This window comes from Lotus japonicus, chromosome 5 (genome assembly GCF_012489685.1).
Source record: "Lotus japonicus ecotype B-129 chromosome 5, LjGifu_v1.2".
Taxonomy (NCBI): Eukaryota; Viridiplantae; Streptophyta; class Magnoliopsida; order Fabales; family Fabaceae; genus Lotus; species Lotus japonicus.
Genome location: NC_080045.1, coordinates 9,635,200 through 9,647,655, shown reverse-complemented (window position 1 = coordinate 9,647,655; position 12,456 = coordinate 9,635,200). Strand labels below are relative to the sequence as shown.

General features: G+C 37.6%; 1 protein-coding gene across 1 annotated transcript; it reads left to right on the top strand.

Moving 5' to 3' along the window:
• The first annotated feature begins 766 nt into the window (after nucleotides 1-766).
• On the top strand, nucleotides 767-3,666 carry LOC130718630 (1-aminocyclopropane-1-carboxylate oxidase homolog 1-like). Its single transcript, XM_057569247.1, has 3 exons — nucleotides 767-1,391; nucleotides 2,220-2,541; nucleotides 3,193-3,666. Exons 1-3 carry the CDS (start codon nucleotides 844-846, stop codon nucleotides 3,442-3,444), a joined length of 1,122 nt encoding a protein of 373 aa, XP_057425230.1. The 5' UTR covers nucleotides 767-843; the 3' UTR covers nucleotides 3,445-3,666.
• The last annotated feature ends 8,790 nt before the right edge of the window (nucleotides 3,667-12,456 follow it).

The following is a 12,456-nucleotide window of genomic DNA, read 5'->3' as shown; positions in this document are numbered from 1 at the left end:
GCTACAAGTTTGAGCCCACTACCCAAACCCTAAAACTATCATACTTTTTCTTTTTCTCTATCTCACCTCCAGTGCTTATCTTCACGCAGCTTTCTTCACCATGAGACATTCTCCTCCCACACTTCCTTCTCTCTCTTTCTCTCCTTCCTCTTTCATCATCCCCTCAACAGATCAAGTCCATACTTCCATGAGATATGAACACAGTGGCCACGTTTCATACCACTGTACTTAGATCTCCCATTTTTACCTCAACTCACAGAAAAAAGTCAAAAATGCAGTTCATGTGCTGTAAGGGAATTTAAGATTGGAAAATAAAAAATGACGCACCATTTTCACTGAAACGGCTCAAACCGGAAAACCACCGGTTTTGACCGGTTTCGCCGGTTTTTATCCGGTTTTTTACATCGCCGGTTATTCCCATGTATTGGACCGGAAAAACTTCACCATAATAGGGGTGTTAGATTTGCCACCCCAGGCAATAAATCTAACACCCCACTTAAAAGTGGGAAAATACCAAAATGTCCCTCCGTGTTTATTTTCGGAACATAAAGTTCCGAATTTTTTCGGAACATAAACTTCCATAGGTAAGTCGAGATCATATTTCTATGATGTTTCGGAACATCATGTTTCTAATATATTTCGAAATGTTATCTTCCGAATGGTACATCTGCCATTTTTTTAAAAAGTCTGGGTGTTAGATCTATTGCCCGGGTGGCAAATCTAACACCCCATAATAGGTAGCTAGAATGGTCTTATATAATAGTTCTGTGGCTATTTTTCTCCTACTTGTTCTCAAGAAGGCTTCAGAGTACAAGATTTCCACTACAAATTAACAGAAGAAACATGGAGGGTTCTGCCACTATAAGAGATGAAATTGAAGGAACAGTCAAGGTCAATTCTGATAGGCTTCGTGAGCTCCAAGCATTTGATGAAACTAAAGCTGGTGTTAAAGGCCTTATTGATGAAGGGATAACAAAGATCCCAAGCTTATTTCATCATCCACCAGATAAGTTTGTGAAGGCCTCAAACTCAGACAAAACAGAACATGTTATTCCTGTTATAGACCTTGCAAACGTTGGAAAAGATCCAAGTGAACGCGAAGAAGTTATCAGCAAAATAAGGGAAGCATGTGAGACTTGGGGTTTCTTTCAAGTGGCTAATCATGGCATCCATGTGAGTCTTCTAGAGGAAATGAAAGAAGGGGTGCGTAGATTTTATGAACAAGATGCTGAGGTAAAAAAGGAGCTATATTCTCGTGACCAGAAGAGGCCAGTGGTGTATAATAGCAATTATGATCTGTATAGTTCACCAGCACTCAATTGGAGAGACACTTTTGTGTGTGACCTTGCTCCTAATCCTCCCAAACCAGAAGACTTGCCTGTAGCATGCAGGTAATTGAGTTCATGTTTGAAAACTATTTTGTGATAATTCAATTTCTATATAACTTGATTTCTTACCATAGTTCAATTGTGATTAATCTCATTTCATTGAAAAGGGACTAAAGAATTCTGATTGAAGCTTATCTACTAGAAAAAACACTCAATAAGCTCCAATTATATATAACCTGATTTCTTGACTATAAATCAACTGTGATTAATGTTACGAACTAAAGAACACTGACTCTGGAGCTTATGTACTAGAAAAAACACTCAATAAGCTCCAATTAATAAGTGTTATTTGATCCCAATCCAAGCAAGCTCTATGCATAAGAGCTTCAGCGATTTAGGCTGTGTTTGGATACGTGTTGACACATGTGCAAATGCACTTTAGCACTCATATCAAGACAAAAAGTGAAGGAATTCTTCTTATGGATTATGATGAAAGTCCATCCACATTGCGGTCAACTGGGCATCCATCCAAACACACACTTAATCATGAGTTTGATTTTTGAAAATTGTGTTCGAATTCTGCTCAAATTCCAAGCTACTTTCATCAAGGTGTTATAGCTTCAGATGTTTAGGTTTGTGTGATATTAATATGCATAAAATCTACAAAGGATCATCTCTTTTTCCTGGATAAGATTCTCAGAACCTCCCAGAGGCACAATAGGCTATAAAGTGTGTCTACTTTCTCCTTTTAGGTACGTGAAGAATTATGAATCAAGGCTGTAAAATGAAACTAGAAGAACAATTGAACAAGCAAAGACAAGTTAAAGTTTCTATTTCGAGTTTTCTACTTCAGGCATGTAATTTCTTGCTGACTGCCTATTCTTCTTGCAGGGATATACTTCTAGAATATGGAACCAATGTGATGAGACTAGGAATTGTACTCTTTGAGTTACTATCAGAAGCTCTTGGCCTACATCCAAACCATTTAAAAGACATGAGTTGTACTGAGGGGCTTTTTTCACTTTGCCACTACTACCCTGCATGCCCTGAACCAGATTTAACTATGGGAACTACAAAACATTCTGATGGTTCTTTTCTGACAGTGCTCCTCCAGGACCATATTGGTGGTCTCCAGGTTCTTTACCAGGACAAGTGGGTTGATATACCTCCAGTACCTGGGGCTCTTGTTGTTAACATTGGTGACCTTTTGCAGGCAAGTTCTCTGTTGCTATTCTTCTGCCTGAGTATATTTTGGATTTGAAATTTTCAATACCCAATCTGTGTCTTGTTCTCTGTCTCGCTGACAAAAATTTGACATATCAATTAAAAACAATCATGTAAGTTTCCTACTGTCCCGCTCATGATTTTTAATTGACATGGTAAGATTTCGTTGGTGGGACATGAAATTGAGACACTATTTGGACTTGTTCCTCAGTTAATTTCCTGTTATAATTATTATGGATGTGTATTGCATCTGCAGCTTCATTGCCACAAATTAATACACTTTCCTATGGTTACATTAAAATGGCAAGTCTTGGTTTTTAATATTTATCATTTCTCTTACCTGTTCAAACTGCAATTAGGATTATCACATTAATCTTACTGAGCAATAATAATAGAGAACCATACCTCAAAAGTCTTATAATTATAAAGATCAAACTAGAATCTCATACTTCCAATGCGGGACTTAAGTCCCATATCTTGCGGTTGGATCCTAACAAATACCCAAAACAATGCCATATTTGAAGCAATATCTTGACCCAGTTAAAAGCAAAGGCCAATCTGCTCTTTTGCAAGTTTTTATTGTATGTAAAAATGAACTTATATGAATGTAACTAACTGTTATTTTTGTTGAACTACACAGCTTATAACAAATGACAGATTCAAGAGTGTGGAACACCGAGTACTGGCGAATCGCATTGGTCCAAGAATATCTGTTGCAATGTTTTTCAGGTCTGGCCTTCAATCATCAACCAAGCTCTATGGACCCATAAAAGAATTATCATCAGAAAACAATCCCCCCAAATACAGAGAAACCACATTTGATGATTATATGGCCTACTTCGATGCAAAAGGCCTTGATGGGATCTCTAAACTTCTACATTTCAGGCTTTGAGTTGGATAGTGAAGATTGAAGTGGTTTATTTAGCAGGACAAATGAATAAACTAAGTTGCAAACAATAATGTTCAATCAAATTCCATATATATGACTGTGGCTTGGACTCAAAATTTGGTATTTTGATTATGTTGTGCAGCTGAGATACTACTAAGTAACTCCTATTTACATGGTTTGATTTTGGTTTTAAATCATCATGAGTGAAACTAGAATCTTTGCTTCTGTTTATTCTATTTATTTTGATTTTCACATGAAACTACACAGTTGTGAAATTATGCTTCACCACAAATATATACTTGTCACATAAAAGAAAGAAATGGGATGAAACATTACTCATCATTTTTTTTTAATAGATCGGAAAGATAAATTGCACCCGCCAGGAATCGATCCCTGGACCTCCTCTACTTAACTCATATGTCTCACAGCTCCTGCCACTTGAACTATCCTACAAAGACAACATTACTCATCATCTAATAAATTAAAGATCGGGTTAAATAGGTTTTTAGTCGCTGTAAAATAAAATAAAGTTGAAATTGGGCAGATTCAAAGGATGGTGTGTGTCAGTGTGTGAGAGTTTCGAATGTCTTAACATGTTCTTTCTTTTACTTTGATTTTTTTTCCCTCTAAATTTAGTTGGGGCAAAAATGTCATTTACTTCAAAATTAATTAATGGGTAATTATTAATATAAAAAATAAGAACTAACGGATTGTAGACGACATTAGAGTGAATTTGCTAGTGAGGTTGCCTTTTTTTGGGAAACAATTACAGTCATGGGTGCGTTTGTAATTTCTCTTTGGGAATAAGAATTGGTACCCCTCTTGAAATTGCTACCCCTTATTTTCCAAAAAACACAAAATTGCCCCCATGTTTTAACATCCCTTTTCTCCTTTTTCCTGAGCCTTCATATTCTCTGCACTTTCTCCCAAGCTTTAGGACTCAGGACTGGAAGTTATTTCCCGAGCTTTAGGGCTCGAGACTGGAAGTTTTTTTCCTTACGTTTTCCTTATCAAGGTCTAAGACTCGGGAATTGTTCCAATTTCTTCAAGGAAGCTTTCCAAGGTTTGGCAACCTCGGGAACACATTGTTCACATTCCGAACTTGACAAACCTCGGGAAATCCACATTTATAAATTACCGAGGCGCAACCCTCGAAATTATTCTGGGAATTAGACCCTCGGATGTTTCCGAGGAACAAAGCTCGGGAATTTTCATCAGGAAATTTATAAAATATTCCGAGACTTAAGGCTTGCGATGTTCCCGAGTACCAACACACGAGAATTATCATCAGGAAAATTATAATATTTCCCGAGACTTAAGGCTCGGGAATTATTTAAACAGGGATATTATAGAAATTTCCAACTTTAAATGAGGTAGCAAATCCAAGAGTGGGAGTACCAATTCTAACTCCTTTTCGCTTTCCATCTCTTCTCCATTTAATGAGTATGTTTTTTATTGGTATCTAGTTACCGGCAGAATTTGAACTCGGGACTTAGGAAATTTTAATCCATCAATTACCATTTAGGCTATCCATACCAGTAGAAGTAATGAGTATGTAATATGACTTATTACTATTATTACTAGAAATTAAACCCGTAATGCACGGGTTTGTTTTTAATTGTATTTTTAAATTGTAATATTTTTATAAAATATAATTTTTTATAAAGTTAAGAAAGACATTAAATAGAAGAAGAGTCATTACATGCTATTTCCTTAGGAATTTTATCCTTCCTTATGTATTCTTCTCCAAGATTCAAGAAATATTCCTCTCATTACATTCGTAGCCATTTTCAACCGCTTAAGATATATAGTTGCATTTAACTTCATGATGCTCTTGATATACCGTTACAAGAAGCAATTCTTATGTTTGGAGGATGTAGTTTCAGCATTTTATCTGATGTTATCTTACGTCGATCCAGCTAAAAGAAATAGTGAAGAGTTAAAAGGTCTTCGAGTTGTTGAGGATACAATGGCTAAGGCCATTGGGCTTGCTTTTGGAGGATTGGCGGATCCTGTGAAAGAGAAACGCAAGGTCAATTTCTTAATTTGGTTTTTGTTTTTTGATGGAATAAAATTGTGTGGCTTGTTTAGAGTTGGGTAATTGGTTATCAGTTGCTCAATGGTATCATCCCACGCTACAGACAATTCTAATTCCTGTTGGCTGCTCTGAAAAGCGTAGGCTGCTTATCCCGTGTACACAATATTTTGCAAAATTGCCAAGGTTAGAAACCTAAACTCTAGATTGAATGTTTATAAGGGGAGTTTATTTGGAATTGTGAAATGATATTAATGTTTACTATTCCTACTACAGGCATCAAGCAAACAGAAAGTTTAATTTGGCACTGCGGGGAAAATGACGGTGCAAAATAAGGACCAACTTTGGTGTCAGATCTTATTTGCAAATTATGGACATGGTGAATCTTCAAAGGCCTCTATTTGATGGAAGGATTTAGTTCAAGCTAGTGTTGGAGAGGATGCAGGACATTGGTTTGAAGGGAGCTTGTGTAGGAGGGTGGGGTGCTTTCAGGAGACTTTTGCTGAACTATTTTGTATTTCTGAACAACAACACAACAGAGTGATTGAGAAGGGTGTATGGGTAGACAGTAAATGAGTTTGAGATTTAAAATGGAAGGGAGAAATTGTGGGCAGTCTTATTAACTAACGAAATGAGTTGATGTGAATTATATCTGCTACTTCGTTGATTAGAAGGCGAAAAGATTCTTGGTGTTGGATAAAGGTGTTGGGAAATAATCTGTGGGGAAGATGCTGCAACTCTTGGATTGATGAAGATCTTGATGACGGAAGCACTTGAAGATTCAAAGCGTGCATAAGCACTAACCTTTAGGTTCAATTCGCCCCCACCAATTAATATGTATTGGATGCAAATGAGAAAACCGGCGAATTCCCTTCAGGATCTTGAGAGAAGTGTATTTGGCTGAATTTCTCATTGTTATTGAATTCAGAAGTGATTCTACTTATATACACATAGCTACAAGAGAAAGAAAAAATAACAGAACTGCTAACAACCTCCAACTAACTCTAACAGCCTCTAACTAACTCTAACAACCTCCAACTAACTAACTGACTATATTCTGCATAATTAACTATTAGTCCTCTAATTTAACTATATTTCCAATACCCTCCCTCAAGCTTAGACATACAAGTTTTTGAGACTAAGCTTGGACAATAACAACTGAAACTGAGGAGCAGGGAGAGCTTTAGTATGGAGATCTGCAAGTTGTGCAGTTGTCGGGATAGGCATGAGTTTGAGGATGCCTTGTTGAATCTTGTCTCTCACCAAGTGACAATCAATCTCAATATGTTTTGTTCGCTCATGAAAGGTGGGATTTTGAGCAATATGAATGGCTGAGAGATTGTCACAGAACAAAGCTACTGGAGTCACCATAGGCTGATGAAGATCTGCTAATAAGTATATCAACCACTGAATTTCACAAGCTGTAGTAGCAATGGCACGATACTCAGCTTCGGAGGATGACCTGGAGACTGTGCTTTGTTTCTTTGATTTCCAACTGATCAATGAGGAACCATAAAACAGATTGTACCCTGTGACTGATCTTCTGGTGTCAACGCAGGAGGCCCAATCTGAATCACAAAAACCTGTGATTTTATGTGTGGAGCTAGCTGAAAAGAATAACCCCTGACCAGGTTGCTGTTTGAGATAACGTAAGACTCGAAGTGCAGCATCATGGTGTTCCTTCATTGGCTTGGAGAGGAACTGACTCAATGTACTCACAGCAAAGCACAAGTCAGGCCTGGTATTGGTGAGATATAGAAGTCGACCTATAAGCCTTCTATAGGCAGAAACATCCGAAAATGGATTATCGGTTTGTGCTGTGAACTTGGTGCCTGAAATCATTGGTGTTGTGACTGGTTGACAGGCCAATAAACCTGCTTCCTCTATTAATTCCAAGGCATATTTTCTCTGAGAAAGAACTAACCCCTGCTTGGATCGGGCCACCTCAAAACCAAGGAAATATCTGAGATCTCCTAAATCCTTGATTTTGAATTGAGTGTCGAGAAATTGCTTGACCTTAGTAATTTCCTGCAAGTCATCACCAGTCAGAACAATATCATCAACATACACAAGAAGAATGGTGAGATGGCCATCAGTGTGTTTGACAAACAAAGAATAATCACTCTTGGATTGCGTGTATCCCAAGGAAAGCAGGGAAGTAGTCAACTTGTAGTTCCATTGTCTGCTGGCTTGTTTCAAACCATATAAGGATTTGATGAGTCTGCAGACCTGAGTAGAACGAGTTGTTTGATAACCAGGGGGAGGCAACATGTAAACCTCTTCATCCAAATTACCATGCAAAAAAGCATTATTTACATCCAATTGCTTCAAGTACCAATTATTTGAAGCTGCCATGGCAAGAACCAATCTCACAGTAGTCATTTTAACAACTGGAGAAAAAGTGTCAAAGTAATCCAAACCCTCCTGCTGTGTGTAGCCTTTGGCGACTAACCGAACCTTAAAACGTTCAATGCTACCATCTGCATGCCGCTTGATCTTATATACCCATTTGCACCCAATAGGATGCTTGCCAGGAGGTAAGTCAGTCAATTCCCAAGTATGTGTTTTCTCGAGAGCTGCAATTTCAAGGTCCATAGCCTCCCTCCAACATTCCTCTTTCACAGCTTGGTTATAAGTTGTAGGTTCAACAAGTGTAGAACAAGAGAGAACAAAAGATTGATATGTAGGAGAAAGAGAAGAATAGGATAAAAAATCAGAGAGAGGATAATGTGTACCAGATGATTGAGAAACCTGAGATGTAGTATGGACCAAATTGCAATGGTAATCCTGTAAGTAAGAAGGTTTTGTCTTGGGTCTGGCAGACTGTCTGACTAAGGGCAGAGGGGGAGAAACAGGGGGTGGAGGAGGAAGAGGAGTTTGTGTGTTTGGGACATTTGGTGGTATAGGATCAGTGGTAGAGGAATCAGTGGTAGAGGAATTAATGTCAGTGGGTAAGGACAAGGAATTAAGGGTAGAAGTGTATGATTCAGTGCCACTGCCATGAAATGGGAAATGTTCTCATAGAAAATAACATTTCTAGAGAGAAAAATCTCTCGATTTTGCAAATCTAAAAGAAGATAACCTTTGACCCCGTCCTTGTAACCAAGTAAGACACACTTTCTAGCCCTTGGTTCAAATTTAGTTCTGTGTGCCTTAATGGTAGTTGCATAACATAGGGAACCAAAAACTCTTAATTGAGCTAAGTCAGGTTTAATGTTATGCAAAACCATAAATGGTGTTTTGAAAGATAAAACCTTTGAAGGTAAAATATTGATCAAGTACACAGCATGCAAAACAGCAAAGGACCAAAACTGAATTGATAGTTTAGATTGGAACATCAAGGCACGAGCTACATTTAGAATGTGCTGATGTTTCCTTTCTACTACCCCATTTTGCTGTGGAGTCTCTACACATGTTAACTGATGTTGAATACCATGTTGTGTGTAAAAATCTGGCATACTAAATTCAACACCATTATCAGTCCTTATGGTTTTAACTTGTGTATTAAACTGTTTTTGTGCAAAGAGAATAAATTTTTGAAGAGTGATTCGAGCCTCAGACTTTGATTTCATCAACTTAATCCATGTAAATCGAGACTTGTCATCAACTATAGTAAGAAAATACTTTGCACCAGTTACAGAAGCATGACTATAAGGACCCCAGATATCCACATGTAATAGAGCTAATACATTGGCAGAAACAGTGTGACTTAATGAAAATGACAATCTTTTTTGTTTAGCATAATGACATGAATCACAAGGTGTACAATGGGATAGAGGGATAGTAGGGTACAACTTATGTAAATTTTCAAAACAAGAATGGGAAAGGTGACCTAGCCTATGATGCCAAATATGAGGCAGTTGGATTGGTAATGACCTAGCCATATTGACTGAATGAAGAGTAACTAAAGGTTGAACTTGTTGTAGTGGTGGAAGTACCATGATATAAAGTCCATGCTTGATCTCAGCTCTCCCAATCATCTTCAAAGTGATCTTGTCCTGTATATGACAGTAATCATCACTGAAAATCAGTTTGTATGACAATACCTTGGTAAGTTTATGGATAGATACTAGATTAACAGAAAAACTAGGCACATAAAGAACATTATGCAAAGTCAAAGTGGGAGAAAGATATACTGTTCCTATGTGTTGTGCTATTGCACTTTCTCCATTGGGTAATGAAACAGGCACGGACTTTATGGCATAATAAGAAGCAAAGAAACTGAGAGAAGAAGCAATGTGATCAGTGGCACCTGAGTCCAAGATCCATTGCTTAGTAGGTTTACCTATGGCATTGGAAATAGCATTGTGACTGCTCACAAGATTAGAAGAATGTGTAGTAGCTGTAGGCTTAGAGGAAGGGAGCAAAGCTAAGAGACCTTGAAGTTGTTCCCTTGTGAGTTCCAAACTTGTAGAAGATGACTGCTCCTCATCAGCAGGAACATCATCACCTGAAGCAGCAAGATAAGCCTTCTTTGGCTTATATCCATTTGGAAATCCAGGAGGATATCCATGTTTCTGAAAATAAGTTTCCACTGTGTGATTGTTTCTACCATAATAGGTACACTGCCTGTTGCTCTTGTTGTAAGATTTTTGGTAACTCGGTTTCCCTTTGTTAGAAACAGATGACTGAGATTGTGCATTCTGCGATTGTGATTGTGAAGTTTGAACTGCCATTGCTGCAGGTTCTGGCAACACTCCTATGCCAAGATGTCTCTCCTGCTGTATGATCATAGAGAATATCTTTGGCAAAACAGGTAAAGGATCCATTAGCAAAATTTGTGAACGGGCTGCAGCATAGTTATCATTCAGGCCTCGCAGGAAACAAAGTACACAATCATTGTCTCGATACCTCTTAAAGGTTTTCACAGCTTCACAACAACAAGCATCAGAAGAAGTACAAGTCGGAATTGGCCTATAGTTGCACATTTCATCCCAGAGAATCTTCATTTTTGTGTAATATGCAGTAATTGACAAATCAGCTTGCTTAAGAGAATACAATTCATGATGAAGATGAGAGATTCTTACAGAATCACCTTGTGAAAAACGATCTTTCAGATCCTTCCAAGCAGCTGATGCAGTATCAATCCAGATGATACTTGTGGCTATCTCATGCGAAATAGAGTGATTGATCCATGAAAGAACAAGATTATTGCAACGCTTCCAGGCAGAGAGCATAGGATCTGTATCAGAAAGCTTGGTGATAGAACCATCCACAAAACCAAACTTGTTCTTCATCTGCAGAGACATTTCCATCGCACGAGCCCAACCGTGATAATTGCTTCCATCAAGAATCGGAGTCACAAGCACCAAAGACGGATTCTCATTCGGATGAATGTAGTAATCATGAGTTGAATCCTGAAGATTCGCAGCAGTGATCGAAGCGTGAGTCGCCATTGTTGAAGAAAGGAAAAAGCTTCAGTTGAAGGAGAAGAAAAAATTGCTTCAGAAACTGAGCAAAAAATGCTTCAGAAATCGAGCAATCAGCGAGGAAAAAACAGAGAAATGGTGATCAAAACACGATCCACCATTGTTGAAGTATGTAAGAAGCTTCAAGAAGCTTGGTAGAAACACAGAAAATCAGAGGAAGAAGAAGATACTGTGCGGAAGAAGAAAGAGAATATTTGCTCTTGATACCATCTTGAGAGAAGTGTATTTGGCTGAATTTCTCATTGTTATTGAATTCAGAAGTGATTCTACTTATATACACATAGCTACAAGAGAAAGAAAAAATAACAGAACTGCTAACAACCTCCAACTAACTCTAACAGCCTCTAACTAACTCTAACAACCTCCAACTAACTAACTGACTATATTCTACATAATTAACTATTAGTCCTCTAATTTAACTATATTTCCAATACAGGATACTTTGAATTCCTTGATGTGGTTTTCACTAACACACCAAGCGTATCTTTGATAATAGTTTACAGAAGTATGATTCTCACCCTTCACTCATGCATTAATGAAGTGGAGGATGATTTAGTATGAAGTAAATGGAAGTGAAATTGGCCAAAATGAAGACCAATTTCGTGCATATGTTATGTCCAAGTTTTCTGCCCAAATATCTCTTTATATAGAGATACTAACATCCCTTGGTGAAGAGACATATCTCTTTGAGGAACAACTTCCAGAAAACCGTTATATCATATTAATGTCCATAAAATGTCACAACTGTTGTGGTAGCCCAACTGGCTGACGCGTCCCTTCCCCTCATGCTGGAGGTCGTGAGTTCGAATCCAAGAGGTGTGACTTTTTGCTAAAAATTTGAGTTTCAAATTAATAAACAACCAAAAAGTGCCACCAAGAGGAATCGAACAAAGTACACGCAAGTGCATGGTTAGTGACAAATCCACTATACCACAATCAACATGTTGTTATACCTTTGAACACTAATATTATAACTCATAATAGAATGCATATTTCCAATTTTATATATTTTGGAAATATCTCTCACAATCCCCCACCATTTACAAAATATAGCTAAATCTATATTTCCGGAAATATCATGGTTTCAGATAATGGTATCTTACGATTTGAACCATTACTTAGTAAGAAATGAGTTCCACTCATCCCGAATAGAAATTGGTAGGCAAGCTTTGAACCAACTATTCAATGGAACAAGTGTGCATAACTTACACATGAAATCTCGGTATTATCAAAAGAATTTAAATTTGACACATTCAATAAGGCCTTGTGTCACATATCCTTTTCATGAGAATTTAAGAGTCAAGCCCTTTAAATCTATGAAGCGGCTCCACTTCATTCTCATATAGGTAGACTATATCAGAAATGCACCCATAATTATGCATTCCAACAAATATATGTTATATGTCCATTAAGAAGAAACCTTCATCCTACCACTTTATTCTTATGGTCCAAGTACTTCTACTCTTTGGGATGTATCGATAATTAAGTACTTGCAATCACTCTTATAGTGTACTTTCACCATTGAACTCAAGACTTAATTTTACTTAAGTG

Bases quoted from the DNA above. Each gene is read 5' to 3' on its own strand.
- LOC130718630 (XM_057569247.1), top strand. From the start codon at position 844: ATGGAGGGTTCTGCCACTATAAGAGATGAAATTGAAGGAACAGTCAAG. The intron at 1,392-2,219 runs GTAATTGAGTTC...TTCTTCTTGCAG, and splicing joins GACTTGCCTGTAGCATGCAG to GGATATACTTCTAGAATATG. The intron at 2,542-3,192 runs GCAAGTTCTCTG...TGAACTACACAG, and splicing joins ACATTGGTGACCTTTTGCAG to CTTATAACAAATGACAGATT.